At 49.2% G+C, this 22,428-nt stretch overlaps 2 protein-coding genes and 1 non-coding gene across 6 annotated transcripts; 2 read left to right on the top strand and 1 right to left on the bottom strand.

Annotated features, from left to right (window-relative positions):
* Positions 1-252: 252 nt before the first annotated feature.
* On the bottom strand, positions 253-17,246 carry Parp16 (poly(ADP-ribose) polymerase family member 16). 2 transcript variants are annotated; one of them, XM_048332441.1, is made up of 6 exons: positions 16,825-17,246; positions 11,831-11,968; positions 10,236-10,442; positions 6,183-6,354; positions 3,737-3,878; positions 253-588 (listed from the first exon to the last, which is right to left on the bottom strand). In XM_048332441.1, exons 1-6 carry the CDS (start codon positions 17,035-17,037, stop codon positions 450-452), a joined length of 1,011 nt encoding a protein of 336 aa, XP_048188398.1. In that variant the 5' UTR covers positions 17,038-17,246; the 3' UTR covers positions 253-449. The 2 variants fall into 2 exon arrangements, with proteins under 2 accessions (XP_048188398.1, XP_048188399.1); XM_048332442.1 differs by having other exon boundaries at positions 253-585.
* Positions 17,247-19,842: 2,596 nt separating this feature from the next.
* LOC125341236 lies at positions 19,843-19,958 on the top strand. Its single transcript, XR_007208919.1, has one exon. It is a non-coding gene; the product is annotated as a U5 spliceosomal RNA (small nuclear RNA).
* On the top strand, positions 19,855-22,349 carry LOC125340682 (cytochrome c, somatic-like). 3 transcript variants are annotated; one of them, XM_048332443.1, is made up of 2 exons: positions 19,855-19,865; positions 21,860-22,349. In XM_048332443.1, exon 2 carries the CDS (start codon positions 21,884-21,886, stop codon positions 22,199-22,201), a length of 318 nt encoding a protein of 105 aa, XP_048188400.1. In that variant the 5' UTR covers positions 19,855-19,865; positions 21,860-21,883; the 3' UTR covers positions 22,202-22,349. The 3 variants fall into 3 exon arrangements, with proteins under 3 accessions (XP_048188400.1, XP_048188401.1, XP_048188402.1); XM_048332444.1 differs by having other exon boundaries at positions 19,861-19,865; positions 21,874-22,349; XM_048332445.1 differs by having other exon boundaries at positions 19,861-19,865; positions 21,871-22,349.
* Positions 22,350-22,428: the final 79 nt, after the last annotated feature.

The following is a 22,428-nucleotide window of genomic DNA, read 5'->3' as shown; positions in this document are numbered from 1 at the left end:
CTGGCTGAAAACAGTCAATTCCAGAAGACTGTTTAGGAAGCAGTGGATAGAAGGGCTCCCCCTCTCCCAGAACCTTCGACTGAGGAGCCAAACATACACACACACACACACACACACACACACACACACACACACACACACACACCTTGACTAAAGTCTGTGGGCTCCCCCTCTCCCAGAACCTTCGACTGAGGAGCCAAACATACACACACACACACACACACACACACACACACACACACACACACACACACACACACACCTTGACTAAAGTCTGTCTGGGAGCATCTTCAAAGGCAATCAGTCCGTCGAGGGCATCTGGAAAATGATCCTGTGGTTCCACAATTGGTCCTCAGGCTTGGCTTGGTTGAAATGAGGCACCAGAGGTAGGGAATGAGGATTTTAAGGCATATGGCTGAGGTGGTTGCCCATACCAGGTGCTCAAATGATCATCTCTTTGCACGATTCCAAAAGTGCTGGAAGGTATTGGAGTTGATGACGCTCACCAAAAGCAGCAGCAGCAGATACAGGGACATCATGACCATAAACCAATGGCTGGAAACCCAGGAGAACTGGCTCGCAGCTCTGCTTAAGGAGAAAATGAGTGATGTTGGCAGTAGGAGAAAAACATGTAAAAACAAAAAGTGTATGCAACCAGTGCTGGCTCAAAGAAGATCAAATGATGAATTTCATCCTCTGCGTGAGTTATTAGAAGTTTCGTGCTGCCTTACTAGAGAAAATCTGGGATTGTTTGCTCTGGCATTAAAGAATCTTTCCACAGAACATTTTCTAAATGAACAAGGACAGTTAGGCAATGAGCTCACCCTGAATTCCCCTTTTATAAGTTCCTTTTTTTTTTTTTTTTACCTTTCATAACCCATCTGTGCTGAAGCAAGACTTTGGTATCTAAAAGAATGACCATGCTCAAGGGAGTCTGCCCAGAGGGCGACAGGTTATTTAAAGGAAAAAGATCTTTTCACTTTATACATCTATGCATATAAGTGTGAGCTAGGAAAATCCTCTTTGGCCCACTGGGAGATGTTCTAAGTCATGCAAGTGTGCACGAAAGGCACACTTCCAACTCATGCCTGTAAACCTGGCTACTCAGAAGGCTGAGATCTAATGATCGCATTAGAAGCCAGGTGGGGCAGGAAAGTCCATGAGACTCTTATCTCCAATGAACTTCTAGAGAAAAAGAAGCAGAGCTTTAGCTCAAGTGATAGAGCACTAGTCTTGAGCAAAAATGTTCAGGGAGGGGCTGGGAATATGGCCTGTGGCAAGAGTGCTTGCCTTGTATACATAAAGCCCTGGGTTCGATTCCTCAGCACCACATATATAGAAAAGGCCAGAGGTGGCGCTGTGGCTCAAGTGGCAGAGTGCTAGCCTTGAGCAAAAAGAAGCCAGGGACAGTGCTCAGGCCCTGAGTCCAAGCCCCAGGACTGGCCAAAAAAAAAAAAAAAAGGTTCAGGGATAGCATCCAGGCCCTGAGATTAAGCCCCAGGACCAAAAGAAAAACACTCCATGGAGAGGTGTGAAACAGGGGCTAGGAATATGGCCTAGCGGTAGAGTGCTCACCTTGCATGCATGAAGCCCTGGGTTCGATTTCTCAGTACCACATAAACAGAAAAGGCAGGAAGTGGCGCTGTGGCTGAAGTGGCAGAGTGCTAGCCTTGAGCAAAAAGAAGCCAGGGACAGTGCTCAGGCCCTGAGTCCAAGGCCCAGGACTGGCAAAAAAAATTTTTCTTAAATAAAAAATTAAAGAAAAAAGAAGTGTGAAACAAACGGAATTTTTACATTTTAAAAAGTCAGCTGATTTTTAAACCAATGGATAATGTCTCCTAGACAGGAACTCAGGAATCCTGTAGAGTCCCAAATTTGGGTGTGGGGAGTAGATTTGAGTGGTTTACGAAATTCAGAAACACAGAAACCACGAGATTACTAAAAGTGACCCCTCTTCCTGTGTGCCTGCTGCTGACCTGCATCTGGACCCCAATATTTTGACAAAAATCACAAAATAAAAGCCAGGTGCCAGTGCCTCACACCTGCCATCTTAGTTACTCAGGAAGCTGAGATCTGTAGGATCAAGGTTCGAGGCCAGGCCAGACAGAAAAGTCTGTGAGGCGCCAATCTCACACACTAACTAGCAAAAAGCTGGGCTGGAGGTGAGGCTCAAGTGGTAACATGCCAGCTGGGAGCAAGCAAGCTGAGACTCGAGGCAGAGTTTAAACCTCAATACCAGCAAGGAGCAGGAAGAAGAGAAGAAAGAGAAGGAAGAGGAAAAGGAGAAGGAGAAGAAGAAGATCTCAGCTCCATTCTGAGTTCCCTGCAGGTCCTCCCAGTGCGTCACTGCTGAGACAGGACCAGGTAGGTGATCAGCACAGTTCTTCAGGGCTGAAAGACCTGGCCTACTGCTTGGTTCAACACGCTCTTTGCTTGTTTTTATCTCTTATAGCACTGGTTAAACTCCAGAGCCCCATGTATGCAAGGCAGGTGCTCTCCCACCAAGCTACAACCCCCAGCTTCAACACCCTCATTTTAGAGTTAAAGAAGAAAGTCCTGTCAGGTGCCAGTGGCTCACACCTGTCATCCCAGCTACTCAGGAGGCTGAGATCTGAGGACTGCAGTTCAAAGCCAGCCTAGGCAGGTAAGTCAGTGACATTCATATCTCCAATGAAGCACCAGAAAACTGGAAGTGGCTCTGTGACTCAAAGTGGTAGAGTGGTAGCTTTGTTTTGTTTTGTTTTTGTTGCCAGTCCTGGGCCTTGAACTCAGGGCCTGAGCACTGTCCCTGGCTTCTTTTTGCTCAAGGCTAGCACTCTACCACTTGAGCCACAGCGCCACTTCTGGCTTTTTTCTATATATGTGGTGCTGGGGAATCAAAACCAGGGCTTCATGTTTATGAGGCAAGCACTCTACCACTAGGCCATCGTCCCAGCCGAGAGTGGTAGCTTTGAGTACCAAAACTCAGGGGCAGCACCCAGGTCCTGAGTTCAAGCTCCACTAATGGAAAAAAAAAAAGAAAAAGAAAAGTACTGGGCCAGGTGCTGCTGATTCACACGTATAATCTTAGCTACTTAGGAGACTGAGATCTGAGGATCACAGTTCAAACCTATCCCAGGCCAAAAAACAAAACAAAACAAAAAACCCCAGAGCTGTATAGCTCCAATTAACCAGCAAAAAGTCAGAAGTGGAGGTGTGGCTCAAACGGTAGAGTGCCAGCCTTGAGCAAAAAATGCCGAATGAAAGTGTCCAGGCCCTGAGTTCAAGCTTGTGTGTTGAAAAATCTCAGAAACTTGGGGCTGGGAGTGTGGCTTAGCGGTAGAGTGCTTGCCTAGCATGCACGAAGCCCTGGGTTCGATTCCTCGTCGGTACCACATACACAGAAAAAGCTGCAAGTGGTGCTGTGGCTCAAGTGGTAGAGTGCTAACCTTGGGCAAAATAAGCTCAGGGAGAGTGTCCAGGCCCTGAGTTCAAGCCCCAAGACTGGCCAAACCAAACCCCAAAAACCTCTGGATACTTGTCCCTAGGTCTCCCCTAGATCTCCATTCCACTGTTGCCTAGGAGTCCAGTCTGCACCTCCCTGACTCCTCCCTGTCTCCCAGCATGCTTCCCATGCTTTAGCGGAGGCCTAGGGCCAGGGCTAAGCAGGGCAGATGATGACAAAATCAAAGTCTGAATTCAGCCCCTCCATCCTCACCTGGCCTCCAGGCAGGGACCATCCAGCCCTCCTTCTTACCTCTTGGGCTGCTTCTGTGAATACACCAGCAGGTACTTCACACGCAGCAGCTGGTTATTGGTGACCACAAAGTACTTAGGGGGGACATCTCCCCCTTCGCTGTGCCTCACTCTAGCTCTTCTGCGATCTATTTCCTTGGAATCTAAATGAGGGAAATACAGCAACTGAAAATGAAAATGAGGAACAGAAACAAACCAAGCCTCCTCATCCTGAAGTACAGAAGCCCTGACACACTGAGCCAATGGGCATGCGTGCGTGTGCGTGTGCACATGCGTGTGTGTGTGTGTGTGTGTGAAACGGCATCCAAACAGGAGAATCTCGCTGGTAGGCAGGCAGGCAGGCAGGCAGACAGACAGGAGGGTATACAAGAAAGAACAAAACTCGGGGCTGGGAATATGGGCCTAGCCTCACATTCATGAAACCCTGGGTTCGATTCCTCAGTACCACATATATAGAAAAAGCCAGAAGTAGTGCTATGGCTCAAGTGGTAGAGTAGCTAGCCTTGAGCAAAAAGAAGCCAGGGACAGTGCTCAGGCCCTGAGTCCAAGCCCCAGGACTGGCAAAAATGAATGGATGAATGAATGAATAAACCACGCTAGATTTGAGCTTCCTAGAACACTTTTCTTTCACCCTTCAATTGTTTTGTGCTGGTCCTGGGACATGAACTCAGGATCTGGGCACTGTTAACTTTTTCACTCTACGCTAATGCTCTACCACACGTGAGCCACAGTTCCACTTCAGGCTTTTTGTTGGTTAACTGGAAATAAGAGTCTCAGGAACCTTTCTGCTGTGTCTGGCTTTGATCTCAGCCACCGGAGTAACTAGGATATCATACTCCTAGGTGTGAGCCACCATTGTCTGGCAAGACTTTAAATTTTTTTTTTTTCTTTTGTGCCAATCCCAGGGCTTGGACTCAAGGCCTGGGTGTTGTCCCTAAGTTTTATGTTCAAGGCTGGTGCTCTAACCACTTGAGCTACACCTCTGCTTCCAGCTTTTTGGTGTTTAACTAGAGATAAGAGTCTCATGGACTTTCCTGCCCAGGTTTGCTTTGAACCGTGATCCTCAGATCTCAGAATAAGATTACAGGCATGAGCCGCCACCAGTGCCTGGCTTAAAGAACTTTATCCTTAAAGTTTTTCTTTTAATAACTTAAACAGTTTCTCATGATGGGGGGGGAGGGGGAACGGGTGAGGAGGGAGCAAAGCTGCATGCCAGCAGAGGCTGTGAGGTTTGGTTGGGCTGTTTAATGTCACTATGTACAAAGTTCCTAAGAAATACAAACGCAAACATCCACGCTGTCTGGTTTGGGAGGGCGGGTGGCAGACCTGGGCTAGATCTGCCGGATCCCAGTTGTTTTACATTAGAGGCCAGAACAGTCTGTCTTCTGAAATTCTCCTTTTCAGAGTAAAATTGACAGGCCTGTTTGGAGATTGGAATGATGGTTCTATGACTCCTCTGTCTTGGAGCAGGGCAGCACAGCAGGAGGCCCGGGGTGAACAGGCTACGGAATACATCAGGGCTGTGCAGATGAGGCGGCGGGCGGCTTCACCACTCCCTGCAAAGCCCAGAACTTGCTCCTCATGGTCTCAGAGGCCCCTCTGACCCACTGGGAGTTCCAGCACACATCAGGGGACCTCAGAGGGTCTGGACCCAATATCCTTAGATTTAGTTTAGTAAATATACATATATTTTTTTAATTTTTTTTTTTTTTTTTTTGGTGCTGGTACTAGGGCTTGAATTCAGGACCTAGGTGCTATCCCTTTGCTTTGTCACTCAAGGCTAGTGCTCTACCATTTGAGCCACAGCTCCATTTCTGGCTTTTGGGTACTTGAGGAGAGATAAGAGTCTCATGGGTTATCCTGCTTTGAACCAAGAATAAGATCTGCTTCCAGACCTTAAGAAGCTCAGGGTCACTGGTTGCCAGTGGCTCACTCCTGTAATTCTAGCTACTCAGGAGACTAAGATGTGAGGATGGAAGTTCAAAGCCAGCCTGGGCAGGAAAGACCATGAGATGCTTATTTCTAATGAACCACCAGAAAACCAGAAGTGGTGCTATGGCTCAAGAGCACTAGCCTTGAGCAAAAGAGCTCAGGGACAACATCCAGGCCTCAAGTTCAAGCCCCACGACCAGCATACACACGAAACAGAAGGCCACCCTCTCCCCTCATCCAACTGCTCTCCCAGACCGCTGGGATCGAGAGCAGGACGCCTCTCCTCCTTTGAGTATCCTTTGGGCCTTGTCGCTGCCTCTGGCTTGGAGTAAGTGATGCTGTCCATCACCGCTCAATCCCCACAACGACTTTTCTCTCCTTCAAGGCAGGCTTCTGTCCCGCATTCTCCAGAACCTCCCCCCCATCCCTTTAGACGCCCGCCCTCCAGCCCCCAACACGCTCACAGCTGGGCCAACAGGAGCCTGCAGCCAGGTAGGAACTAAGTACCCACTCACCCTTCTTCTTGGTTTGGCACTTGACATCGGGATGGTCGATGACCTCACACACAGCCACACAGCTAAGGATGGGGCCCAGGAGGCTGCGCTGCCACCCGTGGCCGTGGGGACTATACATGAGGGCCAGGCTCAAGTCACTCGTGAGGTAGGTCCCCTCTCCAAACAAGGATGTCTGTGAGGCAGACGCCCCAAAGAGAGAAACACACCTGGGTGAGCAGAGGGCTGGCACCGCGGGAACACACACAGCACCAACACTGGCCGAGCGCCTGTGACCCCTGTCTAGAATCCTGTCTACTCAGGACACTGAGCTCTAAGGATCAAGGTTCAAAGCCAGCCCAGGCAGACAAATCCATGAGACTCTTATCTCTAATTAACCAGCAAAAGAGCCAGAGGGGGAACTATAGCTCAAGTGGTAGAGTACTAGCCCTGAGCAAAAAAAAAAAAAGCTAGGGACAGTGCCCAGGCCCTGAGTTCAAGCCCCAGGACCAGCAGAAAAAAAAACAAAACAAAAAAAAAAAAAAAAACCATAAACATATTCAAGCCCGTCCCACTATTATACAATGGACAGGAACACCTACGACCTCTGGTTGGGTTTCTTTACTAAATACATTCCCATCTGACAAGAGTTTAGCTGACTGCAGATTTGGCCTCCCGGCCTGGCAAACCAGCACTAACTACCTTGTGGTCAAGGGTGAGAGAAAAAGCCCGGAGATCTGAGTCCACACAGACTTCGGCTTCAATGTTCCAACAAGCAGGCAAGTTGTAGAAACTTTCTGTGAAGCCAGGCACCAGTGGCTCACGCCTGTAATCCTGGCTACTCAGGAAGCTGAGATTTGAGGATCTCCCTTCAAAGCCAGGCCAGGTAGGAAAGTCCATAAGACTCTTATCTCCAATTAATCACCAAAAAGCTAGAAGTAGAGCTGTGGCTTCAGTGGCAAAGCATCAGCCTCAAGCAAAAAAAAAAAAAAGTTCAGGGACAGAGCCCAGGCCCTGAGTTCAAGTCTCCAGACCACCACCACCACCACCACCATGGATAATAATAGTAGTAGTAATAATAATAATAACAAGGAGGAAGAGGAGGGAGGGAGGGAGGGAGGGAGGGAGGGAAGGAGGAAAGAAAGAAGGAAGGAAGGAAGGAAGGAAAGAAGGAAGGAAGGAAGGAAGGAAGGAAGGAAAGAAGGAAGGAAAGAAGGAAGGAAGGAAGGAAGGAAGGAAGGAAGGAAGGAAGGAAGGAAGGAAGGAAGGAAGGAAGGAGCATCATTACGCTGACGTGTTTGCAAAGTCACACCCTGATGCAGGGAAGGGTCCCCCACCTGCCAGAGGATGATCTGAGTCATTACTTGGAAAAAGAAAGGCATCTCTACAACCAGAAACCATAACCAGATGAGAAGCAGACATGAAATGGGCAGGGTACTTTTTATGCTCTGTGTTGGTGGTGATGGCTAAGACAGTTCCAGAAATGTCACTGGGGATGTGAGCTCAGTGTGCAGAGGGCTGGCTTGCCTGGCATCCCCAGACGCAGCTCCCTGCTGATGGGTGCTAAGTTGGTCCCCTCCATAAGGAAGGATGACTGGGGTGAAGGATGTGAGACACCAGCACCCAGCATCCAGAGAGAGAGATGGGATTCACTGCAAAGTTCTTAGATGTTGCTAAGCAGCTAACGCCTCGCGAGTTATGGCGATTTGGTAGCCAGGCACTGGTGGCTCACGCCTATAATCCTAGCTCTTCAGGAAACTGAGATCTGAGGATCACAGTTCTAAGGTAGCCTGGGCAGGAAAGTCCATGAGACTCTTATTTCCAATAAAACATCCAAAAAATTTACAAAAATCTGGAAGTAGAGCTGTGGCTCAAGTGGTAGAGCCAAAAAGCTAAGGGATAGCGCCCAGAAGCCGAGTTCAAGCTCTAGGATCAGCACCAAAAAAGAAAAAAAGAAGATTTGGTGTATGAGACCATTAACCTGAAGACAAGGTTTCCAGGGTAAGGCAGAGGCCCCTGGGTTCCAGTAGCCTGGCCAGATTAACAACTGAGAGCCAGCGTAAACAAGCTCCTCGTCCTCAGCAAAACCCACCAGACTAATCAGACACAGCAGGCCTGAAAATGGCTCAACTAGCCTCAGGGCTGAATCAGCCCCAAAGAAGCCCAAGCTCCTGGAGCCAGCCCCTCGCAGACAAAGCAGATGCTGCCGTGGCTGGAAGAGCGGCCCGTAGCCCTCCCACTACCCGAGATGCCCTTTCCTCTAGCCGAGAAGAGCTGGGGCAGCTCCCTTGGTGCTTGATACATGAAGCCTTTGTATACATAAAACCTCTTCAGGGGCTGGGAAGGTGGCTTGGTGGTAGAGCGCTTGCCTAGCATGCATGAAGCCCTGGGTTCAATTCCTCCATGCCACATACACAGAGAAAGCCGGAAGTGGCACTGTGGCTCAAGTAAGTGGTGGTGTGCTAGCCTTGAGCACGGAGAGGCTCAGGGACAGAGCCTAGGCTCTGAGTTCAAGCCCCAAGACCAGCAAAATGAAAGGAAGGAAGGAAGGAAGGGAGGGAGGGAGGGAGGGAGGGAGGGAGGGAGGGAGGGAGGGAAAGAAAGATGAAAGAGGGCAATGGAGTCCTGTGCTACAGATGAGGAAACTGAGCCCCAGAGGGTTTTAAGTCAATGTTCCTAGAGCAGCCAAGTCTGTTTAGTTTCAGGACCTGGCCAAAATCTTTCTCTTACAGCTTCCTGAGGAGCAAAAGAAGGAACAGCAAGGGAGTGGGAATATGGCCTCGAGTGCTCACCTCGTATACATGAAGCCCTGGGTTCGATTCCTCAGCACTACATATATAGAAAAGGCCAGAAGTGGCGCTGTGGCTCAAGTGGCAGAGTGCTAGCCTTGAGCAAAAAGAAGCCAGGGACAGTGCTCAGGTCCCGAGTTCAAGCCCCAGGACTGGCAAAAATAATAATAAAAATTAAAAGGAGGAGGAGAAAGGGGAAGGGCGGGGAAGGGGAAGGGGAAGGGGAGGGGGAGGGGGAGGGGGGAGGAGGGGGAGGAGGAGGAGGAGGAGGAGGAGGAGGAGGAGGAGGAGGAGGAAGAGGAGGAGGAGGAGGAGGAGGAGGAGGAATAGCAAAGCATCTGCTTCAATCCCTCAAAATGGGAGGAAAGCGGGTTGTGAGGGAGCAAGAGCGCCTGGACTTATGGCATATAAGTAACTGACACATTCCCTGGCTTCTCCCAGACCTGGCATTACACTGGTGTGTCCCTTGAGGGGGAACGTGCTTCTCAAACATCAGCTTGCTGATTGGTCCCTTGGGTTCTGAGCGGGTGGTTGGGGAATGGGTCTTTCTAATCTACTCCTAGATGATACAGAAGCCACTGGCCCAGGGAACCACCCACCACTATACTCATGGGAGAGCAGTTAAAGCACGTGGATGCCTGGATGCCACTCCCAGAGAGTCTGCTTTCATTGATCTGGGACAGAGCCAGGTACTGAGAATGTGTGTGTGTGTGCTGGTCCTAGGGCTTGAGCTCTGTCCCTAACCATCCTCCCATGGGAGCCAGAGCCCCACTACTGGCTTTTTGGGGGGGTGGTTAATTAATTGGAGATGAGTCTCATGGCTTTGTCTGCCCAGGCTGACTTCGAACCATGACCCTCCGATCTTAAGTAGCTAGGATGACAGGTGTGAGCCACTGGCACTGGATTGATTTTTTTTTTAAAGCCTTCCAAGTGATCTAAATATAAAGCCAAGGCTAGGAACCATGGGTGCATCTCAGTCTGTAATCACCATAAAAATCTCTTGGTGATCTTGTGGGCTACAGATTCTGAAAGCCAAAGGTGAGCCTAAAATTCTGCTTTATTTTCCCTACCTTCCAAGAGACACTGTTACTGCAGTGAGATACTTCTTTCCAATTACGCATCCAAGAAAGTATAAATAAAAAAAACCACTGGTCTGAGACCACACCCTGAGTGCCCAGGCCTCAGTAAACACACTCACACGCTGCGCTATACCAAAAGCCCCCGGGGTTCTGGCACCTACCCCCGTGGCCCCCCCCACCCTTGTGAGCAGGGTGCCCCCCAGGCCCACCTTGTTCAGATGGCAGTGAAGGCCATTGTGGATGATAGAATGGAAGTTTTCTAGGCGGCTACCATGGAAGGCGTAGATGAGGTCGCGGTCTCCTTTGGTCTCATAAAATTTAGCATTGGCGGAGTCGAAGTATTCAATCTCAAAAAGGAAGTCCGGGGCCGGGACAGGCGTGTGAGGGGCACCGGTCAGTTGCTGGATCTTTTCAAACTTGAAAACAGAAAGGGAGTTGCAATTGGATTAGGGAAATAAAATATGCTGAGGGGGGTGGGGGTGGGGGGGGGAAGGGCCTCCTGAAGCCTCGAACTTGACAGCCACGGGTTCTTTTCATCAGAACAATGAGTTTCACAAGACATGAATTTATGAACAAGCTTGGAGAACATAAATCAAGCTTTCTCCTAATAATGTTTTTTTTCCCTCAGCTGGGTGCTGATGGCACATGCCTAGTTACTCAGGAGGCTGAAATCTCATTGAGGATCACAGTTTGAGGCTAGCCCAGGCAGAAAAAATCCATGAGACTGATCTCCAATTAACCACTAGATAACTAGAAGTAGAGCTTTGGCTCTAGTGGTAGAGCACACTGGACTTGAGTTAAAAAAGTTCAGGAACAGTGCCCAGGCCCTAAGTTAAAGCCCCAGGACTGGTGCTCGTGTTCTCTCTCTCTCTCTCTCTCTCTCTCTCTCTCTCTCTCTCTCTCTCTCTCTCTGTCTCTCACATAGAGAGACAGATGCTGGTGGCTCACACTTGTAATCTTAGCTACTCAGGAAACTGAGACCTGAGGATCTGTTTTTAGCCAGCCTGAGCAGAAAAGTCCCTGAGACGCCTATCTTCATTAACTAACAAAAAAGCTGGGCACTGACAGCTCACACCTGTAATCCTAACTACTCAGGAGGCTGAGATCTGAGGATCACAGTTCAAGGCCAGCCAGAGCAAGAAAGTCCATGAGACTCTTATCTTTCACTAACCACTAGAGTAACAGAAGTGGAGCTGTGGCTCAAAGTGGTAGAGTGCTAGCCTTGAGCAAAAGAGCTCAAGGACAGTGCCCAGGCCCTGAGTTCAAGCTCTACGGCAAAACAAAACAAAAAGCTGGGAGTGGAAATGTGGCTAAAGTGGTAGTGGCCCAGCTTTGAATGAAAAAGCTAAGGACACTGAGTTCAAGCTCCACTATTGGTATATTTATAAAAAAAAAAGTAATCAGGGTATTCTTTTATCAGAGTCATCTGCAGTGCTGCTTAAATAAAGGGGAATCAGCATTTTCTGAAGCTTAGGACATGTCCATAGGCACTGCTGGGAGTGTGAGCTCATTCCCACAGACAGTTCCCGATGAACTATACAGATGAAGAAACAGAGATGCTGAAGTGCACCCAGTAACCCACTCAAGGTCACACAAGCAGTCAGAACGCAGCTTTGCCCTGCCTGGCCAGGGTGCCAGCTCCTGGTCCTCCAAACAGGCTCAGAACCCCTGAAGCCAGTGCCTAGGAACTGGCATGTTCAACAAGCTGCCAGGCTCACAAGGAAGATTAAGAGCTACTGGATTTGTGACTGTCCCAGAGCCCTGAAACCTGGGAAGCTGTGATCCCAACAGATCAAAGACTCACCTCGGCTTTCCCTGCACTGTGGACTGTCAGGACCTTGGAGGATAACAACCAGCTCACCAGGTCCCAGGCCCACTGGTCTTTGTCTCCAGAGGATTGCAAAAGTTCCTTCAGATTAGGTAACCTGTGGATATCTGCAAGCTGAAGGCAGTGAAAACGTTCATTAGCAAGGTCCTGCGAGAGTGATCACCAGGCGCCCTCTAGTGGCCAAATAGGAATATTTTATTCCTTCCCTATCATTTCCTCAACAGAGGAAATTCCATGCTTTCAACTCCTTTCCAGATCATTCCAAACTCGGAAAGCTCTGAACTCAAAAAGGTTTGTCTTGTGTTTTCTTTTTGCACCCATGTGCCATACTTGATCTTGAACTTGAGAGGACCCTGTCTCCGAGATTTTGTGCTCAAGGCAAGAGCTCTACCATTTGAGTCACAGCTCCACTTTCAGCTTTTTTTTTTTTTTTGGGGGGGGGGGGAAGGTGGTCATTTGGAGATACAGTCCCACAGACTTTCTTGCCCAAGCTAGCTTCAAACTGCAATCCTCAGATCTCAGTCTCCTAGCTAGCATTACAGGCATGTGCCATTAGCACCCAGATTGTTTAATTTTGTACAGAATATGACCTAGGCTGAAGTGAGTGTTGTGTAGTCTTAGCCTTTCAGGCCAGGAATGTTCATGTGCTAAAATACAGGATGGCACCAGTAGCACCTGTTGCTCTAAGTGCTATCATATGTGCATATGAGTAAAGGGTTAGCAAAGTCTGTCCTCTACAGTATAACAACCAGTTAGTGTCATTTCTGTACCTTGTCACAATTCTGCCTCCTGCACCCCCATGTGGCAGGCTCCCAGCCTGCACTCCAGGCATTACACAGATCACTAAGTATCTCCTCTATCCCAGGCCCACTGTTGGGGGTGGGGTGGGAAGCATTATAGAGATATAAAAAGCAGGTGCCAGTGGCTCACACCTGTAATCCTAGCTATTCAGGAGGCTGAGATCTGAGATACCATAATTCTAAGCCAGCTTGGGCAACAATGCCCTTGAGACTCTTATTTCCAATTAACCACCAAAAAGCTGGGAGTGGTGGTGTGGCTCAAGTGGTAGGGCGTCAGCCTTGAGCAAAAAAGCTGAGAGACAGCATCCAGGCCTTGAATTCAAGTCCAGGACCTGCACATACACCCACAAAAGAACCCCAAAAAAATGAAAACAACAAAAACAAAAGAGCTGGGATGTGGCTCAGTGGTATATCACTTGCCCCAGCAACACAAAAGTGATCTACTCAGGAGGCTGAGAGCTGAGAATCATGGTCCACTGCCAGACTGGACAAGGAAAGACATCAAAATTCTTATCTCCAATAAACGATCACAAATGCCAAAAGTAGAACTGTGGCTCAAGTGGTTCAGCACCACCTTTGCACAAAAGAAGTTCAAGGACAGAACCCAAGCCCTGAGTTCAAGCACCAGGACTAGCAAAAGAAAACAAAGGTAAACTACTAAGGAATATGCCAAGAGTTTTAGGTGGCTAAAGGGGTGGGGAAAAGGGGTTGGATCAGGACCAACTCTATCAAGGAGGTACTGTAAGGCCTTGGTTTGCTTTGAAGTATACAAGTACAGCAATCGTGCTGGGAATATGGCCTAATGGTAAGAGTGTTTGCCTCATATGCATGAAGCCCTGGGTTCGATTCCCCAGCACCACATATATAGAAAATGGCCAGAAGTGGCGCTGTGGCTCAAAAGCAGAGTGCTAGCCTTGAGCAAAAAGAAGCCAGGGACAGTGCTCAGGCCAAGTCCAAGGCCCAGGACTGGCAAAAACAAAAAAGTACAGCACTGGACTAAAGGCATGGCTCAAGTGGTAGAGTACCAACCATGCCAAGTGAGAGTGACAAGCCCTGAATTCAAGTCCTAGTACCAGCACCAAGCTGGGGGGTGGGAGAGATAGGGAGTGAAGGAACCCCGAGTCAAGAAGTCACAGCCAGGGACTGGGTATTGTATATATGCCTACCTGATCTAGGGAAGGGAAAGAAAAATGAGGGTGTAAGATATCACAAGAAATGTATTCACTGCCTTATTATGTAACTGTACCCCCTTTGCACAACACCTTGTCAAAAAAATTTGTGTTCAATTAATAAATAAATTAAATTAAAAAAGAAAAAGTCACAGCCAGGGGCTAGGAATAAGGCCTAGTGGCAAGAATGCTTGCCTCATATACATGAAGCCCTAGGTTCAATTCCTCAATACCACATGTATAGAAAAGGCCAGAAGGGGCGCTGTGGCTCAAGTTGGCAGAGTGCTAGCCTTGAGCAAAAAGAAGCCAGGGACAGTGCTCAGGCCATGTGTTCAAGCCCCAGAACTGGCAAAAAAAAAAAAAAAAAAAAAAAGAAGTCATAGCCAGAGAGGGCACAGAATATGGGGAAGCTCCAGCTGTCACTTCTGTTGTTGCTGTTCTTGGGTATGAAACTTGAATCAGGGCCTGGGTGCTGTCCCTCAGCTTTGGTGCTCAAAGCTAGGGCTCTACTTTGAGCCACAGCTCCACTTCCAGCTTTATGGTGGTTAAGTGGGCATTAGAATCGCAGGAACTTTCCTGCCCATGCTGGCTCTGACCATGATCCTCAGATCTCAGCCTCCTGAGTAGTTAGGATGACAGGGGCCACGGGCGCACCTGCATTTTCAATGTAAGCGGGGGGGGGGGGGGGGGGTTGCCTCCACAGAGGGATACAGGACCAGGAGAGGACAAGCCCAGAGAGGCCAAGTTTTCACCTGACTTTGGGGAGTCGAAATATCTACACAGGGCAAGCCAGAGAATAGGAAGGAGGGAAAAAAATATGAAGGGCTCTCACATTTCCTCTGGGGGATCAGTATAACCCCCCAAGTGGCATACAGGCATAGTGTAAGCTGCAGCGCTTTCCATACTGCTGTGTGCACAATAGCCCAGGGGTCATTAGTAAAACACAGATCCTAGCCAGAGCTCTATAACTCAAATATTACAAATATGTAATAGTAACTTGGAATGTGGAGGAAAATAATTTGGTAAAAAAATAAAGTGATAAACTATATTACTTCCAAATGCTTTAGCTGAACAAATGAATTTTTTTTTTTTTTTTTTTGGCCAGTCCTGGGGCTTGGACTCAGAGCCTGAGCACTGTCCCTGGTTTCTTTTTGCTCAAGGCTAGCACTCTGCCACTTGAGCCACAGCGCCACTTCTGGCCATTTTCTGTATATGTGGTGCTGGGGAATTGAACCCAGAGCCTCATGTATATGAGGCAGGCACTCTTGCCACTAGGCCATATCCCCAGCCCCCAAATGAAAAAAAAATTTTTTCTGTGCTGGTTATGGGGCTTGAACTCAGGACCTGAGCCTGTCCATGAGCTATTTTGCTCAAGGCTTGCCCTTTACCAGCAAGCTAGGATTATAGGAATGAGCCACATGTGTCAGATTAGGATCCTTGTGTTTTGTAGAGGATTTCTGTGTGTGTGTGTGTGTGTGTGTGTGTGTGTGTGTGGCTTGAACTCAGGGCCTTGCACTTTTTTTTTCTTGCCAGTCCTAGGGCTTGAACTCAGGGCCTGGGCACTGTCCCTGAACTTTTTTTGCTCAAGGCTAGAATTCTACCACTTGAGCTAAAGTGTCACCTCCGGCTTTTTCTGTTTATGTGGTGCTGAGGAATGGAACCCAGGGCTTCATGCATGCTAGGCAAGCACTCTACCGCTAAGCCACATTCCTAGCCAGGGCCTTGCACTGTTGCTCTGTTCCCTACAAGCTGCCACAGCTTGCCCCATACCACATTAGCATGTCTCCCTCAACTTTCGGATATCTGCTGTTTAATTGGTTAATAAGGGTCTCCTGAGCTGGCTTTAACTCACGATTCTCAGCTCTCAGAGTAGCTACCGTTATAGGTGTTAATCACCAGTGCCCAACTATAAAGACTTTTTTAAAATGTATCCTCGTGAGTGATACTGGCCTATTTTTTTCTTGTATTACTGATATAGATAGTATCAAAATTAGGCTAGCCTCTTTTTCAATGCTTTAAAATTAGCCCAGTGCCGGTGGCTCACACCTGTAATCCTAGCTACTCAAGAAGCTGAGATCTGAGGATCGAGGCTCAAAGCCGGCCTGGGCAGGAAAGTCCATGTGACTCTTATCCTCACTTAAACACCAGGAAACCAGAAGTGGTGCTGTAGCTCAAGTGGTAGAGGGCTAACTAACCCTGAAGCAGAAGGCTTAGGGCCAGCACCCAGGCCCAGAGTTCAAACCCCAGGACCCACAAAACCAAATCAAATTCATTAAATATCACATTCGCTCAAGAGACTGGCAGAATTCACCAAGGAGGCCCACTAGGTCCAGAGTTTCCTTTGAGGGAAAATCTTTGACCATTCATAATTCAGTGCCTTCAAGGACCCTAGGTGCCTTTGGGTGTTCTATTTTGTGGCAAGTTTCCTATTTATCCCCCCCCACACACACACTTGGGAATTCCCAAGATAACTGATTTCCTGGAAGGCTTGAGGCTAGAACTCTCTCCCTGTCAATCACCAGAGAAAGAAACCCCCAAGTGTGTGCTCTGATTGCTACCCTGAGGGCATTTGCCTGCTCCCACCCCCCCACCCTCTTTACTTGGGGTGCGGGGCGGGGGGGTGGAAGGGGGAGATCGAAGCCTAGCTGGCTCTGGGGACTTCGGGTGACTCCTTACTTTGCAAGGGGACGGGGCACTCACTACTTTCTCCTTTACTCCTGAGAGCCACCGTGCATGTATGTTCACGTACCAGGAATCAGCCACCCAAGGACCCACGCGTGTGTCAGCTCGGGTGGGGTGGGGTGGGGTGGGGTGAGGTAGGGTGGGGTGGGGGGATGTTTTTATTTTTTTTTTTTTAAAGCTAGAGGAAAACTTTCCCAAGCCGGGAAATGGAAAGTTCCGGAGGGTTCGGCTGTGTGCCCAGCGGGCGGAGCCGCTCTCAGCCTGTGGACCCGCGGGGCCGGCGGCGGCACCGCCGCGGCCGGGACCCGAGCGCACTCACCAGGGCCTCGAAGTCCTTCCGGTCGCGGCGGCTGTAGGCGGCGGGGAAGGGCCGCAGCACCGAGTCCCGCTTGTAGCTCTGCAGCGCCGAGGCGAAGAGGCTGCAGCGGAGGTCGGCGGCCAGCACGTCCCGGCCCGCCGCCTCCCGGGCGGCCGCCCTGGAGGAGGAGGAGGAGGAGGAGGGGGAGGAGGGGGAGGGGGAGGACGGCCACATCCCGGCCCCCGGCTCCGGGGCGAGGCGCCGGTGCGGCCGCGGGACGGGGCCCGGCTCCAGCTCGGAGCGGGACCCGACCTCCCGGGGCCGGCGCTTCCAGCCTGGGATGCAGCCAGGCCCGGGGAGCGAAGACGGAGCTGGACTACGATCCAACTCCCCAGCGTCCCCTGCAGGAACCGGGGGAGATCCGGACCGGCGGGGGCCCCGGCGCTCGGGGAGGCGCTAGGACATGGGGGCGGGAGGAGGGCCGGGCGGGCACCCCGCCGACACCCCGGACCGCAGGCCCACCGGGACCGCGCAGCCTCCTGGCCACGCCCTGCGCCGTGCGGCCGAAGCCCCAGCGCCCGCTAGCTGCCCGCGGCGCCGCCTGCGCTCCGCCACGGCGCGCGGGGGACACGGGGCCGGCCCGACCCGGGGCCCCGCACCTATGCACCGCCCCTCCCGAGGTCGCCACCGCACTCGACCCGCGGTGGCTCCAGGACCGGGAAGACCACGCCCCTTCACTAACCACGCCCACGAGAGGACACACCCCGAGCCGCCATTCGCCGACCACGCTCGGCATCGGGCACGCCCCAATGAGGGCACGCCCCCGCCCTCCCCTCCACGCCCCCTTCGCAGACCACGCCCCTCTCCGGGCCCGCCCCCTGTAAGGCCACGCCCCTTGTGAAAATTCCAGGCTTCCATAGGCCGAGGGTTACACACCCTGCTTGCTACCAAAAGTCACCCCAAGCCTCTAGAAGTAGATCTTACAGAAACTTCTGGTGGAAACACGGCCAGATCCAGGCATCGGTGGATCACACCTGTGATCCTACCTACTCAGGAGACTGAGATCTGAGGATCAAGGTTGGTGGGAATCTGCAATCGCCAAGTGATCGCCCCTCTCCCATCCCTCCAGGTAACAGGTGACTTAGTTCTGCGAAGCAGGCCACAGGGGGCTGAACCAGGACCCGCTCAGTAGGTTTGCACCACAGGTTCCCGGAGCCAAGCCTGTTACATAAGTAACTTCAATCCGAAGTCACAAACTTGCAAAGCCCATCTACTAGGCAAGCACTCTACCACTAAGACACAAAACCAGCTTGAATAAAACTCAGGGTTTTCTCTCCCTGGGGATCCAAACAATAACTTCTTTCTCCTCCTCCTCCTCTTCCTTCTTACTCTTCCTTCATCCTCCTCTTCCTTCTTCCTCCTATTCCTTCTCTTCCTCCTCCTCCTCGGCTTTCCTCCTCCTTCTTCCTCCTCTTCTTCCCCTTCCTCCTCCTCTTCCTTCTTCTTCTTCCTTCCTCCTCCTCACTCTTCCTTCTTCCTCCTCTTCCTCCTCCTCCCTCCTCCTCTTCTTCCTCCTCCTTCCTCTTCCTCTTCCTCCTCCTCTTTCCTCCTCCTCCTCCTCCTTTTTGTCAGTGGTGGGGCTTGAAGGCAAGGCCTGAACTCTTTTACTCAAGGCTAGTACTCTACCATTTTGAGCCACAGCTCCAGGTCTGGTTCTCTGGTGGTTATCTGGACATAAGAGTCTGAGGGGGACTTTTCAGCCCAGGCTGGCATTGAATCGCCATCCTCAGATCTCAGCCTTCTGAGTACCTAGGGTGAGAGAGCCACCAGCACCCAGAAGCAACCCGAACTTCTTTCTGGTGCTAGCCAGGTTCAGGTTTCTGGCCATAAACTCCTTTATCCTCTCTAAAAAGTGATCCTGATCTTCCCATAGCTTTACCTCCTCAGCCATGTTTCCAGACTGGGCTTTCTGGTGGTCTCATCTGCCTGTGCTGTCTCTCCCAACTAATCCTTCCCTTCTCAGCCTGCAGACGGCCTAGGGATAGTGAAGAGAGCCAAAACCTTTCAGCTTGACATTCAGGACGCTCCTGGGGGAACTGCTCACTCCAAGGGCAGAAGGAATTACCGGCCTGTTCCATCTGCATCGACACCTAAGTGGGGTCACACAGTGCACGGGCTCCAGTTTGGGCCAAGATGTCCCTGGGACCCCCCGCCAAGACTCCTGTGCAGAGATCCCTTGTGAGTTGACCTGCTGGAGCACGCCAAGGCCTGGGAGGGGAACCAACTCCCAAGCTTAGGAGCCAAGAAACCCAGCTCTGGACCAAGCAGGACGAGGCAGGGAGAGCGCATGTGCCGCCCCAGCGCGCTCCAGACCCGGCCCAGTAAATAATAGCAATGCCCCTGGCGAGGCTTGCCCGCATCTCCTGCACCGGCAGGGCGATCCCCTAGACGACGCGTGCGTGGGCGTCACTGGAAGCGATGGGATGAAGTCTGGAGGCCTTCCTTCCCTCAGGGGGAAGGGAAGGTCGCGCCCCTGGATCCCCCGCTGCCTTCTTGCAGACCCCGCGGCCTGCTTTGGGTGGCCACCAGGGGGATGCTATTAGCTGACTACCGCCTCTTCCCGCACCACGTAACTCAAAACTCCTGTACGTAAAAAATAAAATGAAATAAATAATGCACCAAGTCCTAGAATACAAAATCCAAATTCAGAACCTCTCTGTGTGCGAGCGGAGCTGGGATCTGAGCAAAGCCCGCCGGGCTTCCGGTGACTCCCCGGGAGGCTGAAGTCTCCAGGGGCAATTATTCAGGCCTCATTTGCATACCCAGAGTACACTGCAACTAGGGCAGAGTTGACTTTTTTTTTTCTTTCTTTTTCTCAAGAAAGCGTGTTTCATGAGTTAGATCTCTTAAGTTATGATATATTATTTAAAGGATGTGTAACGTGAACCTGTGTACAGAGTAGCTCTAGAGAAAAATAGCTACCATAGATGAAGGAGGTGTTGTCATTCCTAGGCCTGTGTGTCACTGAGAGACGCTCTCATACTCTGGTTTCTCTTCAGATCGTATAAATCTTTCGCCTTTTACTAAAGATTTCCGTGGAGAGGAACAATTCTGAGTTATCAGGCAATTTTTTGAGGCCTTGTTTTACCAAGGCTACTTTTGCGTGTTTAAAGGAAGAAAGAGTTTACTGGTGCTCGCTTGGGTATTCTGGGTTTAATAGTGTGAAAAACCAAGTTTTAGCAGTAGGTAGACCTTTCAGGAAAGGGGTGCAATTTCAGTAAGATTATGCTTTTTATGGTAAATGTTAAAGTTTCACTTGTTGCTTGCTTAGGTACGTTCTGTTAGAAATTGTTAGCTGAGTGGGAAGGAGTTAGTAGGAATTTAACTTGGGAAAACTGGCTCATGGTTTTAATTCTATTCTCTTCCTGAGGCTGAGGATCTGGGTTCTAAGCTAGCCTAGTGTCAGGTCTACTGTTACCTCTAATTAACCACGAAAAAGTAATAAGCAGAAACCCCCTAGAAGTAGAGTAGTGGATGTCCTTGAGCACAAAAACTCTGGGACAGCGCAGCGCCAGCACTAGCACTAGGTTCTGAGCTCAAGCCCCATGACACTAGCACAGGAGGCTGCCATCTGAGGATCACGGGTAATTTTCTGATAAGCTAGCCAAAAGCTGAAAGCAGAAAAAGTTTAAACGGTTAGAGGGCCAGCTTGAGGGAAGAAGCCAAGGCCCTCAGTCAAAATTCCAGTTCTGGCACACACACACACACACACACACACACACACACCTTTCTGTTCAAAGATGTGAAAAAGTAAGGGTGGGGAAAAAAATTAGGCTGATTTCCATTGAGGGCAGAGGTTAGGTAGGGTGGGATAGGGAAGAATAATGAAGAGGTGATAACCATCAGGATACATTATATTTATAAACTGACTTGTTGAATGGTAAAACCTTTGTACACCTACTTAAGCATAATAAAAAATACAATTTTACCTGAGAACCCTGTCATAAGGAACAGTACCCTGAAATAAAATCAGTAAAGGATGTTTCCTAGAATTTTATTTCAAAAATGTATGTGGTACCATGAAAGGATAACAGCAGTTTCTTTCTATTACTCCTTTTTATATAGCACATATATAGCAACTCTACATATAGAGTGCACATATAGCGTCTGGTGGAGTATTAGCACCGTGAGGCCTAGCATGCTTTGTCACTGATTTTTTTTTATTATAGTATAGATTGAAAGAGGGTGTATTTTCAGTATTTTTACCTGTAAATACTAACATTTTACAAATCCTTTTCTTGGTTTGAAGTTATTAAGAATTGAAGTAAATATTTACTAACAAACTCTGCACATTGTGGAATCCATACTTTCCAGGCAATTCTGATTTGGAGTCTACGATCACTTACCTAGCTCGTTAGTTTCTATGGGAAGTAGTGTGAGACATATTAAAATCTATTAGTTCTAGGAAGCTTATTTATATACTTTCAAACCAAAAAGCCATGGTGAAAGAACCATGCACATTCATCAGACACTGCTTTGGCTTTGCTCCTTTGGTTATGGATAAATTAGATAAAACTGCTTTTTTATTTCAGTTATCACCTGGAATTGAAAACATTAAGACATTCTTTAATTTGTCTATAACTGATATAAAAGAATACCTTCACAAATTTTGCTCCTGAGTAGCATTCTACACTTGAGCTGCATCTCCAGTCAGCTTTGCTGATCTTAAGGATTAACCTTGATGTGTTACTGAGAATGAGTATTATCCTCAACAGTCACTTTACAGTAGTTTGAGACTTATGTTGAAGTTTGGTGCATTCTGATTCCATTTTGTATTCGCGATAAACAAAAATGCAATAGGAAAAACCCTTAGAATAACCAGTATTTTAACTTTATTCATAAAGCTTGGGGCTTCAGGGGCTGGGAATATGGCCTAGTATCAAGAGTGCTTGCCTCCTATACATGAGGCCCTGGGTTCGATTCCTCAGCACCACATATACAGAAAATGGCCAGAAGAGAGCGGGACGTCTGGCTTTCAAGATGCTGTCTGCTGTAGTAGCGACGGAGGAGTGAATTTAAAATGGGTGATGTTGAGAAAGGCAAGAAGATTTTTGTTCAGAAGTGTGCCAAGTGCCACACCGTTGAAAAGGGAGGCAAGCACAAGACTGGGCCTAATCTCCATGGTCTGTTTGGTCGGAAGACAGGTCAAGCAGCTGGATTCACTAACACAGATGCCAATAAGAACAAAGGAATCACCTGGGGAGAGGATACACTGATGGAGTACTTGGAGAATCCCAAAAAGTACATCCCAGGAACAAAAATGATCTTCGCTGGCATTAAGAAGAAGGGAGAAAGGGCAGACTTGATAGCTTACCTCAAAAAAGCTACAAATGAGTAATAGCCACTGCCTTATTTATTTATTGCAAAACAAATGTCTCATGGCTTTTTAATGTGTACCATAATTCAATTGATCTCTAATACCAGATTTCATATCATGAATGGCTGGCAGAATATTTTTGGGCAGTCCTGATTTAAGTAAAACTGGTTTATGGTTAAGCGAATGTGATCTTTAAAAAAAATACTGCCATTTGTTCCCCTTTCTGTGATATGATTGGACTTACTAAT

The sequence above is a fragment of the Perognathus longimembris genome, chromosome 23, assembly GCF_023159225.1.
Source record: "Perognathus longimembris pacificus isolate PPM17 chromosome 23, ASM2315922v1, whole genome shotgun sequence".
Taxonomy (NCBI): domain Eukaryota; kingdom Metazoa; phylum Chordata; class Mammalia; order Rodentia; family Heteromyidae; genus Perognathus; species Perognathus longimembris.
The sequence above is the reverse complement of the archived record's forward strand: the minus strand, read 5'-3'. Positions and strand labels throughout refer to the sequence as shown.